This window comes from Polyodon spathula, chromosome 1 (genome assembly GCF_017654505.1).
Source record: "Polyodon spathula isolate WHYD16114869_AA chromosome 1, ASM1765450v1, whole genome shotgun sequence".
In the NCBI taxonomy this organism is placed as follows: Eukaryota; Metazoa; Chordata; class Actinopteri; order Acipenseriformes; family Polyodontidae; genus Polyodon; species Polyodon spathula.
Genome location: NC_054534.1, coordinates 160,574 through 177,159, shown reverse-complemented (window position 1 = coordinate 177,159; position 16,586 = coordinate 160,574). Strand labels below are relative to the sequence as shown.

Here is a 16,586-nt window from a genome sequence, read left to right as displayed (position 1 = left end):
GAGCCGCGCGTACCTCGAGTGAACATTCAATTCAATTCAATCGACTGAGCCGCGCGTACCTCGAGTGAACATTCAATTCAATTCAATCGACTGAGCCGCGCGTACCTCGAGTGAACATTCAATTCAATTCAATCGACTGAGCCGCGCGTACCTCGAGTGAACATTCAATTCAATTCAATCGACTGAGCCGCGCGTACCTCGAGTGAACATTCAATTCAGTTCAATCGACTGAGCCGCGCGTACCTCGAGTGAACATTCAATTCAGTTCAATCGACTGAGCCGCGCGTACCTCGAGTGAACATTCAATTCAATTCAATCGACTGAGCCGCGCGTACCTCGAGTGAACATTCAATTCAATTCAATCGACTGAGCCGCGCGTACCTCGAGTGAACGTTCAATTCAGTTCAGTTCCTTCATGTAACCAGGTAAGAAAGCAGCTGAGAACAAGTTAGCAAAGACAACATATAATTAGCATTATAAAAAACAACCACGATGCAACAGCATAACACAATACATAAGACACATTATAACACATCACCTGGAGTAAAAGAAAACAATGCTATCCAACCCGTTCAATACACAATTAACAGTAAGTAGCAGATCCAGTTTATAACTAAAAGGTAAACAGAAACCAGACTGATCAATTTGAAATCCCTGTGAAATCTGCTGCTGTAAATTCAAACAAGTGTCTACTGAAAGCAGATGAAACCCTTGGAACTGTTCATTTTATAAGCACATCAAGAACATGAACATGTCTCTCTCTCTCTCTCTCTCTCTCTCTCTCTCTCTCTCTCTCAAGTTCAAATTCAAATTCGAATTCAAACTCAAATTCATTGAAACACAATATCAATCCCTCCCCCTTCTCCTTCCTTCCTAATTTAACAATAAACAATGCACATTGTATTGAGTGTCTGCACACTGTCCCTCAGGCTGTGACAGGCACACACGTACTGGGCTGCCAGCTCTGCTGTCAGATCCTCCTCTCCCAGTAGGATCCACAGTTTCTCAGGGTCAGGCAGGTGTGGAAACTGGGTCAACTGACTTGAGAATTTAGCCAGCTCTTTTTATGGAGGCCTGTTTCGATGGCCAGACTGTGGTCACTGAGTCTGTACTTCATTAGGGTTTGTCTTTGTTTGGAATCTTTATCCTGACAAGATCTCTCTCTCTCTCTCTGCTCTAGGAGGCACTCATACAGGACTGGGCAGGACACTGAAAACTGTGGCACCTGCAGGGACTGTGCCTGCATCATATACAGGTAAGACTGCATCACAGACATGCACAGACACGCACAGACATGCACAGACACGCACAGACACTGTGCATTGATCTTGTGACAGCATAGGGAGGCTGTACTGAGATTAAGAATTGAGGTTGGGACTTGTTCCTAGTCTTTCAAATCTTAAAAGGATTTGGTGTAGTTAACCCAAACTAATACTGTACTTCAAGTGCAGCACAAAAAACCAGGACCAGTTGGAAATTAAGAGGACTCAGGACAAAGGGTAGGAGAGGTTACATGGAATGGGTTATATAGCCATGTTGTTGATGGTGAATCATTGGGTTTTGAGATGAATCAACTATTAGGAACTGGACATGCATTGATGGGCTTAATGTCCTCCTCTCATTCATAAATGCGCTTATGTTCTGCTATTCTTACACTACTAAACAAACATGGATATACAATATTAATACATATTTAGCTTTAATCCTAATTTAGCCTTAAAAAAAGAGTCCTGAACTGATTTATCCAAGATGCCTTTAAGGGATTTATTTGTTATGTTTATTTTCATTTATCTTTGCTCTTAATGAATCTAACTAACACAACAACACTACGTAAACAAACCTCACCTTATCAAAGCATTTCCCTTTCTCAAACCATTCAATAATCAATTTCCTTTCCTGCCCTCCAACGGTTTGGAATCTGTGAAGCGGAGAAGCGCGTTTTTCAGAAGGGAGCATGCCTTTGTTTTCTACACTGGCTGGCACTGGCACTGCAATCAAAGTGTGATTGGTCTCTGGGGGCAGGACTGTACTTCTTGTGTTCAAATGCAAAACATTTCTATCCTATTTTTAGACTTTTCTGTGCTTTGTTTTGTGATCTGGTTAAAATATTCCGGAAGCTTCTTCAATTACTGTAATTAAAATGTTGCTAAGTGTTTATTCTTTTTTTTGTTTTTGTTAAGATATCACACTTCAGAACATAAGAAATATTTGGGGAGGATCATTTCAGCTCGTGTTTGTGCCTTGCTTCTACTGCAGGCCCTCTCCCTGCTGTAAATGTTTAATAAACTTCTATGAAATCCTACATGAGGCCTATCTTTTGCAGCACTGAAAAATGTACAAGAGTTGGGCTGTTTTATTCATTAATTGCCAGGGATAAAGTCACATAAAAACACACAAGCAGTGATGGTAATTCGCATTAGGAAAGATTAACTGGAATTATTTTGCTAGCTCTATGCTTTTAAGCAAGGCAATTCTCTCAGCATCTGTTGCCAGTCTGCTTTTGGGGCTTCAAAGGCACCAAATTGTACCTCTTCAAACATACAATGCTTTGTTGCTGGGCGAAGCAAGCAAGTAATCTGCATGCTACTGTGGACCTGAGTAGCTGGATATCTCACAAGCCTCATTGCAATAAAGAATAGTTTCAGGCACAATGAGTTCTCGCTCTCTCTCTCCGTCCTGATTAAATGAATGTTTAAAAACCCAGCAAGTAAACCCTGCACAAAAAACAGCATCACTTGCCTACAGTAGCTAGAGCCTTATCCTGAGATATGAGATATAGTTAAAAGGTCTGCTAATATCTGCTAATGTTGTCTTTTGTTGACCTTGGGGTTCTACCGCGTGTGGTGATTGTTCACTGCCATTATTATCATCATTACTCATTCTGTTTAAACAAGTTGGATTTCCACTGATATGAAACATCTCATTCTCTCAGGAGCCCTGCTGGCACACATATATATCAGCTACATTACCATCTAGAAACCATGACGATGATAAAGAACTACAAATGCTCACGATGATTCATTAGAGCTCAGCTCAGGGATGGGATTTTCTTTCCTTTAAAAATAAAATCTGGAAACAAGCCCTTCGTTGAATCAGACCAGATATAAATATATTGCAAAAAATCATCTACAATGATGGATGTATGGAAATAACAAGATTACATTTTGACATGTGTAACCTCCTGCCGCTGCACAGAAGGGTAACTGTACAGTGGAATGGAAAATTAGTAAGGAGCTGCAAAACTTATTCTTATTGGGTTTTTTTCACATTTGCTTTCTAATTGTATGGTGTTTGCAGTAATGTGATAATATGACCTTTCAATGCGGATTTTGATGTTTTATCAAACAGTTTACTAAACAACCAACTAAACCACCAGCTGCCTGACGCAGTTCAAACTCTAAACCACAAAGCGAAACAAGACGTTCGTGTCGCCAGCACCTAAAACATGAGAATGGCACCACATTTCAATGGAATTCTGATTGAGGATGGGTTTTTAGTTTCTCAGTTAGCTGTTTGGCATTGCTCTTCCCAGTGTTTTATAATGTGAAGTATTCCCTGCCTGCCTCTCCTGCGGTGTTTGTACAGAAGAGCCTGTGGTAAGATTCCACCACTCTCTATCCCTCTCTCCTCCAGGTCTGACAGCATTCGTTGCTACACCACAGTAAATGCTGATTTCTATTTATCTAACAGATGTCTTAAACGCGGTGCAATTTCCCATAACCGTCTTCCACAGCAGGCTCAGTGAGCTTTATAGCTAATTAAAGCCGAAAGTAAGATACGAGCACAATCAAGACCAATAAAATGAATTAAAACAGATAAAGTGGCAGATTGCAGGGAGCTGGGAGCTAGGAGCCGTCTGCAAGTGTGGTCAGGGGAACAAGAGGACTGTTTACTCTCGTTTTACCCAGCTTACAGCCAGCCTGCAACCAAAGCCATTGCCTAAACCATTGTAAATCGCTGTGATATTTACATAGTCCCAACCTCAAATGAACACGCCACAGAAACTCTGAAGCACAGTATCACTGGGCTGTGCAAACCACAAGACAGCCGTGGATCACGCGTGTCAACTATACGCTGCCAGCAGGTGGATTACACAGATCCGTGGAGCTCACCAATGGTTTTTATCTCACCCACAGAGACATTAATCCCTTCCACAATGAAGCTTGAATCTTCTCACGGTTTCATTAATATCCCTACTGAAGCATTTTATATTTTACTGAAACTGACTCTATATATAGCAAAAAACCATCTGTAGTTTCATTAAAGCATTAGCATTATGATTGCACATTATCCAATACAATATTCAGGGTTTATGGAATAAATATCACCCAGCAGGATGATAGGCATCAATGCAGGTGAGAAGCTGAATTATTTATGTGTTCAATAGCACTGTATAACTTTTTAATGCAAATTCAATTCTGCAGTTTAATGCCATTTCCCTCTCTGCTGCAAAGGGTTCATAGATTATTATTTTTTTAATGAACGGAATGTAAATAGATGCAAATTAAAACTGTATGTGTTAAATGATTTCTAGATACCAAGTACTGGCTTTATAAAAATGTACTGAGTCTATTAAAATAGCAAAACTGTTTCTAAATCAAGTATCTGTAGGTCATGCATTAACTTTATGTAGTGCATACTGGCACCCGGGTCTGGTGTGTGTGGGGAGCGGTCTTCAGCACTGTGCAGTTCTATACAATGGGGTTTATTTTAATAATCGAAACAGTGGTGGATCTAACATGTAACATTGACAAATACCACTTTAAAGCTGGAGTGATTTTAGCTTTCACTCGGTTTCTGTCTGCAACTCTAGCTATTAGTTTGCTTTCGTTGAAGTGATATTGTGATGTCTGAAGGAATCTCCTGAAGGCTATACCACGCAAATAGTGTTTGAAGATCTCATGTGATGTGTGTGACTGAGAGAGTCACAGTGTGGCTGGGATCATGATTGTTTATACAGTTATTCACGTATTTATTTAATAAGACAAGCCCAATGAGACTCGAGTCTTGCCTACACCCTGGTGCCAGAGACTTGCAGTTAACGGCAAAAGTTTTATAGGATAAACATGAATGCCTACAGGAGCAAACAAACTGAAGATTTATACTGATGAAGAATGGCTGGGAACCAAATAGCAATTCAATCACAAGAGGCTTGGAGGATGCAAACATTGGCAGCCTGCATTTGAGCTCCTTCCAAATCAATCCAATGCATCAGTCCTACCCTACGCTATCCCACTTCGTGTGACTGCATGATCCTCCACAGGTCAGCAGCACTGGCAGCTGTATCTCAGAGATCCGTCTTAAGCCAAGTGCCTCACTGTAAGTCCCATCTGTAAAATGAAGCACAATGGGAGGCAATGCTTTGCATTAGACAAAGCGCTTTTACTGCATCGTGTACGGCAAAGGTATGTCTGAATCACAGTTATTGGTGAATACGCACAGTTTTAATGTCTGCACATTCTAGTTAAACACTGTTCTATGGAAGTATTTACTGGTTATCATATATAAGCAAAACAGTTCACATTATGTGTTGTATTTGGTACATAATTATAATGTGTAGCCCAGAGCTTACTGGTGAATAAGGTTTTATGGATAGCAAGGCAGATTTAGGCTGACTTTGATTGAACCGCAGTGGTGGAACGATGTTTTAGTACCTTAAGATGCTCTCTTTAAGTAAAAAACACTATTCAGTATTGCAGTATATTTAGTTAAACTAATAGTGCATGAGTGAAACGGTTTGTTGATTTATGAGTTTAATCCAGGGCTGGTTGGCTCTTTGATTTTGTCGGGTAGCCACTGTGTTTAATGTTATACACTTTTAATAAAAGCAGAGGCACGCTGCGTTGCCCAGGATGTCAGTGTGCCTGTATGGCGTGGCAGCGCTGTAACGGTAAGCAGTTACTGATTAGTAAGCCTGGCCAGTTTGAGATGTAGAAGGGCTTCTTTCTTTCTTTTTAGGGATTAAAACACATGTTTACCATCTTACTGTACTGCACATTCAAGCCATGGCAGATTCACTGACAGCCACAGAAACCAGACCTTACAGTGTAAAGTCCAACGTGTAAATCCTGCTAGATTTCCTGACCTTAAAAAGCAACATCTGATAACTTTACTAATGTAGCCCTCAAATACAGCGTTTCTATAAGACGACACTAGCAATGGAATAAAACTAAACTGGCTGTTCAATGCTCTGTCAGCAAGGCAGCAAGTGAGTCACTGACTGACTGGCTGGTGTCACTTTTAAACAAATTGGCTTGAAGGAGAGTTAGTCCAGGACTTGGGCTCAGCGTTCAAAATGACCCGTGTAATTATGAAAGAGACTAACATGATTCTCATGTAACGAGTCCATTGCATTGACAATGCCAGTGTACTGAACCAGACGACCAGCCCACTCCTGCCTTACCAACTGCACCAAACACCACGCGCCCTTGACCCGACTCAACAGGAGCTGACGTCTGTCTTGTACTCAGTCAGCTGGCCAGGGCTGTTATTTTAACCGCTAATTGATAAAAGTTGCAGCTCACAGCAGCTCCAGACAGCTTGGAATTAGCTCAACATCTGTTCGCCTTCTGAGTTCACTTAGCACTTAACAAATATAGATGTAATGGCAGGAGTCCTTGTATTCAATCTAAATATATATATATATATATATATATATATATATATATATATATATATATATATATATATATAGAGAGAGAGAGAGAGAGAGAGAGAGAGAGAGAGAGAGAGAGAGAGAGAGAGAGAGAGAGAGAGAGAGAGAGAGAGAGGTTATAGTGGTTGCAGTGTAGAAGGCAGTGGGTTTGAGTAGCTCGACAGCTACAGCACTGGACTGCAGTGTGGAAGGCAGTGGGGTTGAGTAGCTCAGTGGTTAGATCACTGGACTGCAGTGTGGAGGGCAGTGGGGTTGAGTAGCTCAGTGGTTAGTGCTGGTTTATTTCTAGTGCAATCTTTCTGTGCTGGCCTTGCAAGAGGAACTTCCACAAAAAGAACCAGAAACCTATAGAACAGTTTGTACAAAGAACAGCTCTTACACTCCAGTGTAAATGAAGCTATTGTAGAAGCTCATCAAGTAATGCTCTGCATTCTTGTGCTGATCATTTTGATTCATTACGATTTTTTTCTTATCTTTTCAAAAGGCTGAAATAGAGAAAGTTCTGTACATGGTCTGAAAGAGCATCATAGTCTGGACTCAGTGTCTGGCTTTTAAGAGCTGCTCTAATTAACAGTAATGGAGCAGCATTACCTTGGAGAGAGAAAAGTAATTTCCTCTGTGTGTGGTTGGTGTGTGTCTTTGGACCGAACAAAAGCTGTGTCTTGCCTTTCAGCCCACAGGTCTGTTCCCTTGGGGCTGGAAGAGCTAGGCAAACATACGTGCCTCTCTGGGAATGTGAGCGCTCTCTTCTCAATGAGCAGAGGCTCAAACAGCAGTTTCTTTTTAAGCTGTCTTACTGGTTCTGTTTTATTTTTGTTGTTTTATTTCGCTTTCTCTAGCACAAAACATTCAAAGCTGATCTGCACTATATATTCTTTCTTACAGCCTTGCATTAATTTGTTGCATTTGAGCCTATTCAGAGTCTATCTGTCAATAACTGTATACTTTCTGGCTCAGAAATGAAAGGCTCAGTTCCACAACGTGGCAGAATGCACTCTTATCTAGCTCTGCTAATACAAAGAGTACAACACAATGAATTTAGTAAAGTTTTATTAGGAAAAGAGACTGGGCTAGATTCTTAAAGCTATTTACTCCAAGTCGTCATTAGGAAGGAAAAAGCACAAAATACAATTCTAAAACAAATGAAAAAAAAAACAGCTCAAGTGTCTGTCTTCATTTCTGCCTGAGCTTATTTCTGGTTTCTTAATTTTACTGTGTATGTTTTTTCCTTTCTAAAAAACGAATGTGCTAATGACTGTTTAGAGTAAACAGCTTTGAGAATCTAGCCCACTATGTAACATTCATCACATTTCCAGAAGCATAGCGCAGTATAAATACAGTATGCGCATCATCATTCATAGCATGCATGAGGTACTCATTATACTCTTGCCATGTGCGTTACAATAAAAATAATCAAAGGTGCAAAGAAATATGTAATGGAGCTCAATAATTACAATGTACATGCTGTGGCAGGAAAGAGGCCTTGCACATTAAAATATGTGTTTGTGGCTGGCAGCCATCTTAGCTCATCAGTGGGGGAACTGCCTGGAGCCAAGATGGCTATCCTTTGCACAGCCCCATGGAAATGAAGATAATTGGTTTGGTGTCTTTCTGGGGAGGCTGACTACCTGATTGATCAGCCTGAGAATGCTCGCCATGCAGTTCCTGGCTTCCTGGCTGGCTGATCAATCAGTCAGTTGGCCATCTGGAGAAGACACCACCCCGTTTGAAAAGACAAAGAAATCTGTGTTTGAGAGAGTCTAGTGAGAAGACTGGGAGCAGCAGGTTGTGCTCGCTGTCTATGCACCGAGGTAGCCAAACTTGGGTGCGGCTTGAAAGAGTTTTTGTTTGGATTTGTTTAATTGTTTAAACTGTTTGTTTGTTAAAGAATAAAAGTTGGACAAAGCGCTGAATTGCAGTCGGTCGCCTCTGGGTTTGCTATTCCTGCCGTGGGCCAGCCAGCTATTTATTTTATGATTTAAAAATATGAAGCTGTATAATTTCCAAAAGTCTCTGGTAAGACCGTAGTGTAGTTGCCTGCGAGGTTGAGATGCTGTTCAGGGACAGTCTGTGGTGAGATGTATTATGAGTTCTTATCCAGACGGGGGCAGGGAGGGAGGCTGCAGTGGGTGTGATAGACATAAAGCAAGCAGTGTGACACGCCCGCCTCAACTCCCTATAATTACATTAGCCCTGACTCTGACGTGCTGCGGACGTACAGAAGGACCTGTATCTTACACAGGGCTCTCCTAAACCATAACAACGTAAGTGATCCTTGCTGCTGCTGCTACAGTTTCATTTCTTTGAGCTCTCTGTCTGTCTGTAAGCCTCACTTGCTGTCACTCACTTCTGAACCCATTTTGACAGCCCTTATTTTATTCACACCTCATTTTCTATCTTGGTTGTCCTTTGCGTGTTAGACTCATTTGTAAGCTCTGCTACAGTTTCTATATAAATAAATACAAAAACAAGTAGTGTTTGTTCGAACTTTCAAATATCTGTGCCTGCACTAATTTGCAATGAAAATCATTGTATATGTTATAGAGATTAGACTGAGGCACCTGTCCACGTAATTCAGATGGTTTGTGAGCACACTACTGTGTGGTAGCACTGTAGGATCAAGCTACTGACTATGAAATATTTTGAGACCACTAACTTTAGTTAGCCTAACCAATGCACATCTTCCAGTAGCTGATATGGAAAACATCTAGGACCTTGGTACAAAAACACAGATGTAACTTACTGTATTTATACTATAGTTATATATATATATATATATATATATATATATATATATATATATATATATATATATATATATATATATATATAGTGGTAAAGTGTAACAGCCAAGGCTGGTTTGCGCACTTAAAATATTTAAATATTTTAGCACTTTTATACACTTTTATTATTTACAACAAACAAACTACTGTCCGATCTTGCCAAACAGAAGGGAAATTGTTCCCAGTCGTTTCTTTCATCAGAACCTTTTTCACCAGCAATATACTGTTAAGATGTTCGGACTGTTTATTTCAGAAAGTGTTGACGGTAAGATGCTAATCATCTTAATTCCTGTTACTCTTCTTTAAAATTGCATTAAATAAAAGAAAATCAAAAGGGAGTGTGTGATGATCTTGGCTGTGATTTTGGTTTTGAAGTTTGCAGTACGGGTTAAAACTCTGACGAAAGCCCACATGATTTTAACTGCTGCCCATCAAGACCCTTTTTGAAACAACGATATGGCGGATCACACAAATGAAGTGTGTTCTCTCCTTGTACAGTGAAGATGAGATACTGCTCAGAGAGTGAAAAGGCAAGCCTGTCTGCATTCATCTCCTGTCCCTGTGTAATGTAAGCATCCTGGCTGTCCTTGCTGCCTGAGCCAGGGAGATAGCAACCACTCAGACAGGCCCCGATAGACTTCTTGCCTTTGACACTTTTTGACAGCTCAGTGAAGGTTTCTTTGAGGAGGCTGAGGTTGTAAAAAAGGCTAAACTGGATGCAGTAAGAGATTTGACCTTTCACTAGCAAGCTTGCTGTTCCTTTGTGTAAAGCGCCCTGGGATGCTTGCACATGAAGGACACTATGTATGTAAATGAAATTGGTATGGTCTGGCACAGTAAGGAATGTTACAAAGAAACGTGACAAGCTAATCTTACTCTGTATATTGGAGGCCAAAAGCAAAGCCTTCAAACCATCAGTTTAAGGCTTGCAGCTGTTCTTATTTCTCTTCACTGCTGGGGTCAGGGTATTCCAAGACTCTGATACTCACTAAAAAAAAGAAATTCAGATGAATGACTATATATATATATGCACACACACACACACACACACACACACAGTGGCACATTGTAACTATTGTAACTCCGAGGTTATAAGGAACTGTCTGATGATCCTCCTCAGGATAGCAGCTATCTCATCACAAGGCAGGCCCAATGTACAAAGTGAAGGTTAGGAGTGCCGAGGGATGTCTGGTAATGGGTAAAGTATGTAAGAAGCTGAATGGTGTTCTGTCTTTGAGCGGCAAAGCACTCATCTGGGTAAGTGAGGGATGTACAGGGCAGCATCTCTTAATAATCTGGCCAACTCACACACACACACACACACAAACACAGGCACACAAACACAGGCACACAAACAGACAATACTGGCACACATTAACACTCAAACACAGAACATTGCAAACACACAGAAATACTCAAACACATAGACACACACTCTGACATGAAATAGCTATGCAAGCACTCACACAAGCACACTGAAAAAAACACACACACACACACACACACACACACACACACACACACACACACACACACACAGGGATGCACTTGTGTAATGAAAGTTACCTCTCCAAACATCAATAACTGTCCTTTGCTTTGCAATCCTCTCTTAAACTCTAACTTCATAAGGGCTAGCCTCATCTAAGCATGAAGGACTCGGCAGGTCCATGCAAATTTAAATAACCCATACTAAGCAAGAGTGATGTCGATACTGAGAGTGATGTCACCTAATGTTAATGGCTAATGGATATCAGCCGTTCCGTGACTGCAGAATTCCGCATGCTCAGTGTTCTATAAATCAGAGTTTTTAAAATCCAACATGCTTTCTCCTGCCCGCCCGACCCTCTGCACATTTATTTGAGCTCATTCCACAAAGTGCAGTCAATTGCAAACTTGAATGGCGGCTGATAGCGTAATGCACGGCACAAATTAAGAAGTTTGTGGGATTGCATTTCCATTAGATAATACTGATATAAATGTACTTATCAATGTAACCCCACCCCCTTTTTAATAACAATACTAAGTATTACTAATATTAAAACCAATGCTAATAATCATCTGGAAACTCAACTGCAAATGTATGTAATTAAACTGTAGTTCATCTTCTGCAGATTAGCATTTACCAAAAAGTTAAAACATAAAGCATGCCAACGTATCTAGAAAGGTAGAATCCTGTTTTCTGTTACCTACCTTACACATAGACAATGTATCTGGGACAACGTGCCCTACCTTCTTGAAAATCAATAGAAAACAAGGTTGTACTTCAGTGAGTAATTCAACAAAATCAAATCAAATGGCCTGTTCTACTTACGAGAATGTCGAAAACAAGACTGGTCTGGTATTCCATGACATTGACCTGGAAGTCAAAGGTCAAAGATTCACCAATGCTTGTATGTGCTGCACAGAAGTGTATGTGTGTCAAAATGACCATGACCTCTGCTTATAAGATACATCATGAAGGATGCAGGACAGACAGACAGAAAGACTGACGTACCAAAGAATAGTATTCTGCACACTCTTCAAGAGCCTACTGGTAAAAGGTAAGGTTGGTAAAATAAATGCTTAGTCCTGGTTCTGTAAGCCCTGGGTCCTCAAGCACCGCCAGTCAAGCTCTTACTAAATCCAGATAGTCTGCTGCTCACGGCATCTACAGTGTCTTTATTGGGAATGTTCACCTACCATTGACTAAAGGAGAGGAAACAACGGAAAAGAGACATGAAACAGCATGACTTTGAAAAGCTACAGCTGCTGTAGAGAATCCTCCGAGCGGAGAAATGAGAAGAAAGATATTTAAAAAAGTAGCCGTCTATTGAAGTGTTCAGTTACCCTGCTCGCTAATTAATTGAATACATTTTGTAAATGCATTTTTTTTAAAGCCTGTAATGAACTGCTGTAAAGAGCTTTCCTGTGTGTTACGTAGAGAGGATACACAATGGCTAGTAATAATCACTGAGTGAGCAAAACCAGAGACACAAAGGACTGATTGTGAGGGACGCCAGAGACACAGATGGATGATGGCTTTATCTCCCAAATTAATTATTTGAGTTACACATGAAGAACCAATACGTTTCCTGTTCCTACCTCGCATTATTAACCATTTACTCATTATGATAGATTTAATTAAGCAATTTTTTTTTTATTTTACCTTTTTTTTTTTAGACTGTTAGGGTTAGGGTTAGGGTGAGGGTTAGGGTAAGCGTTTGAGTTAGGGTTAGGGTAAGAGTTTGAGTTAGGTTTAGGGTTAGGGTTAGGGTTAGGGTTAGGGTTAGGGTTAGGGTTAGGGTTAGGGTTAGGGTTAGGGTTAGGGTTTGGGTTAGGGTTAGGTTTAGGGTTAGGGTCAGGGTAAGAGTTTGAGATAGGTTTAGGGTTAGGGTAAGAGTTTGAGTTAGGGTTAGGGTCAGGGTAAGGGTTAGGTTGAGGGTTAGGGTGAGGGTTAGGGTCAGGGTAAGAGTTTGAGATAGGGTTAGGTTTAGGGTAAGTGTTTGAGTTAGGGTTAGGGTTAGGGCTAGGTAGGAACTTTGTTTCCCTGAGAAACCTACACTTGGTTGGTTTTCCAGGGAAAGAAAGGTGCACGGGCCATCTGACTGTTTTTGGATTTATTTTTCTGTTTTTTTGTTTGTTTCAAATCTCTTTTTCTAGTGTAGGTCTATCGTGGAGTTCCTAATGTTTAGGCCCAGTGGGAAAGCAGTTTGTAGTTTGTTGATCCAGTCTTTTTCTCTCCATTTCCTTTCTCCGATTGTCCAGTTCTGGTTCCTCTCCAGCCCTGTAATTCTCAGAGATTCTAAGTTGTGTTGTAGAAAGTGTGCTACTAGAGGTGTTTGCGATTCTTTTTTGTGTTTGATATTATAGATGTGTTGTGTTAGTCTTACTCGGATAGTGTTGCCTGTTTCTCCAATGTAAATAATTTTGCATGTATCGCATTGTATCGCATAGATGCAGTTACTGCTGTTTTGTGTAAAGGTTTGTGGAATGTTGTATGTGGTGCCTGTGGTTTTGCTCTGGAGTGTGGTAAGTTGTTTGAAGTGTCGTGGTGCTTTTGTTGGTTTGCGATTAAGTGCAGGCAGTTTACTGGACACTAAGTAGTTGTTCAAGTTTTTGTTTTTTCTGTAGGCTGAGATTACCTTGTGCCCTGTAAGAAGGTTGGTGTCTTGTAATTTGTTGGTTAGATTTTGCTTGACCTGTGAGTTAGCTGCAACACTAAAATGTGAGTAGGTAGTTATAAGTGGAATAATCTTTTTGTTGTCTGTAGGCTTTTGTTCTAGGAAGGTTTTCCTTATTCCTCTGAGGAAGGAACGGGAGTACCCCCTTTGCCTGAGTGCTGTGAATAAGATTTTGGTAGCTGCCTGGAAGTCAGTAGGTTGTGTGCAAATTCTGTGGAATCTGAGTAGCTGTGATTTGATTAAACCTCTAAAGGTGTGTTTAGGGTGGTAGCTTGTTTTGTGTAATAAAGTGTGTGTGTCAGTTTCTTTAAAATATACTTTGGTGTCTAGCTGGTGTGTTTGTGAAAAATGTGTTCCTTTGTAAGTGGTCGTGTCTAGAAAGTTTACTTCGCTGCTATGTGTGGTGTATTTCACTTTGATGGACTGATGGTGTGTGTTAAGTAAAGAGATGAAATTTTTAAATTCCTCTATGCTATGTGTCCAAGTGCCCCAAATGTCATCTAGGTACCTGAAATAGTGCGTTGGTCTCTGTGGGCATCTGCGGAGGATCGTCTCTTCCCAGTCGGCCATGTAGATGTTGGCATACGATGGCGCAAAGCGTTTCCCCATCGCTGTTCCTTTGGTCTGTAGGTAGAATTGGTTGTCAAATTCAAAGTCATTTTTTGTTAAGCTGATTTCCAGGAGTTTGATCAATTCTTCGTCTGGTCTGGTTGGATCTGGGTTCAGATTCAAGCATTTCCTGACAGCTGCAATGCCTGCGTTGGTCTCTATGTTTGTGTACAAGCTGTCTATGTCTATTGTAAAAAGAAAAGCAGTTTCTGTTAGTTTGAGTGTTTTAATTTTTTCTATGAAATCATATGTGTCTTTGAGGTAGCTAGTGTGTTTGGTGGATAGGGGGTTTAAAAAGTGATCTATGTATTCTGCAATTCTATATGATTCGCTGTTGCAGTCCGATACTATCGGTCTGCCTGGTGGTATGGTGTGTGGGATAGTCCAAGTGTCTGGCGATTTGTGTATTTTTGGTAGCGTGTAAAAAAGGCGTGCTCTGGGTGTGTCTGCCCCCCTGAGATAGTGTGCTTGTTTTTTGGTAATTATTTTTTGGTCTGTTAGTGTTTGTATTATTCTATTAATTTCCTGAGCGGAATCAAGATAAATTGGTGCGTCTAATTTCCTGTAGTGTTCTGGATTGTTTAGTTGCCTGTTGGCTTCAAAGATGTAGTCTTCTCTATCCATTATTACTATTGAGCTGCCCTTGTCTGCTGGTTTGAAAATGATGTCAGTATGTTTTTGTAATTCCTTAAGTGCTATCCTTTCTGGTGCCGTTAGGTTGTCTTCTGTTTTGTAGTTCCCTGGGTTAAGGCTGTGTATTGCTTTTAGGTCTTCAAGAATGATCTCTGTGATTTCCTGTGGAACTTGGTTGTTCTTTGGTTCCCAGTTGGATTTGGGTAGGAAGGGTATCCGATTTGAGTCTTCTTCATCTTCAAAGAAAGTTGCGATTTTTAGCCTCCTGTGGTAGTCTTGTGTTTCTGCTAGTAGTATACGCTTCTGTTTTGCTGTTGTTTGCGGTGTGGGTATGAAAGAGAGGCCTTTGCTCAGGAGGCTGTCTTGGCTCTCTGTTGGCTTGAAGTTTTTACACAGATTCACTATGTTTGATGCCCCCTCCCTGGAGATGTTTGGGCTTGTGGGGTCTCCTAGTTTAAATGCTGGCACCAGTGCTGGAGCATATCCTTGGCTGTGTTGGTTGTCCAGTGGATGTTGTCTCTGCCGACTCGGAAGTTCTCAGTTGGTAACAGTGGAATGTGTGGCAGGTTGGCTGAGATGAATCTGTTTAGTTCCTCCAAGTTCCGTTGGTCCTGCATGTCAAGTGCTTGTGAGAAGTTCACTAGTGGCACTTTGATTTCTGCAGTTGGGAAGGTTTTCTTTGCTGACCTGTACATCTTTTGTAGGTTTTTGATAGCTGTCTCTTTGACTTTCTGGTCCTTGTTGTTGATTCCGAATGATAGGATCACTTTGGTTACTCCTCTGTCTGTTTCGGCTTTGTCCAGAAGGTTGGCTGCATGTAGGAATTTTGCTCCTGGATAGCTTTCAATCTGTATTTGGCTCTGGGTGTGGTCCGGGATTCTGTGGAGGTTGGAGTCACCGATGATGAGAATGTTCTTGTTAGTTTGTAGGCTCCATTCTGTGTTCTTTTTGTCCGTGTTGATGTGTCTGTGGACCTGGTAGGTTCTCCTGGGCCGTGTTGCTGGACTGCTGCTGAGTCGTCGGTTCTCCGGTAGAGTCTGGGTGGGGGGGCGGTGTGGGTTAGGGTTGGAGGTGGAGGTGCAGCGGGGGTAAGGGTTAGGGATAGGTGTGCGGTTAGGGTTGCAGTTAGGTTTGGGTTCGGGGTGAAGGGTGGGTTTAGGTTTTAGGGTTTGTTAGGTTCAGGGTTAGGGTTAGGTTCAGGGTTAGGGTTAGGGTTCAGGGTTAGGTCAGGGTTAGGGTTAGGTTCAGGGTTAGGGTTAGGGTTAGGGTTCAGGGTTAGGGTTAGGCTCAGGGTTAGGGTTAGGGTTAGGGTAAGGGTTTGAGATAGGGTTAGGGTTAGGGTTAGGGTTTAGGGTTAGGGTTAGGGTTAGGGTCAAGGTAAAAGTTTTGAGATCGGTATAGGGTTTAGGTTAGTCAGGGTTAGGGTTTGAGTTAGGGGTTGGGTAGGGAGGGTTCAGGGTAAAGTTTGAGTAGGGTTAGGGTTAGGGTAGAGTTTGGAGGTTAGGGGTAAGGGTTGAGTTAGGAGTTAGGGTTAGGTTTAGAGGGTTGGGTTTAGGGTTAGGGTTAGGGTTAGGGTTAGGGTTAGGGTTTAGGTTAGGGATTTGAGATAGGTTGGGTTTAACAAAGTTAAGGGTAGGGTAGGGTCAGGGTAAGAGTTTGAGATAGGGTTAGGGTCAGGGTAGGAGTTTGAGTTAGGGTTAGGGTCAGGGTAAGAGTTTGAGTTAGGGTTCCCATGGGTAAGAGTTT

General features: G+C 41.3%; 1 protein-coding gene across 1 annotated transcript in view; it reads left to right on the top strand.

Moving 5' to 3' along the window:
- Positions 1-16,586, top strand: part of LOC121304074 — a 152,462-nt gene that overhangs the window by 89,800 nt on the left and 46,076 nt on the right. The window contains exon 3 of the mRNA XM_041235068.1: positions 1,181-1,255. Coding sequence (XP_041091002.1) covers positions 1,181-1,255 — 75 coding nt within the window. The remainder of the gene's footprint in view (positions 1-1,180; positions 1,256-16,586) is intronic.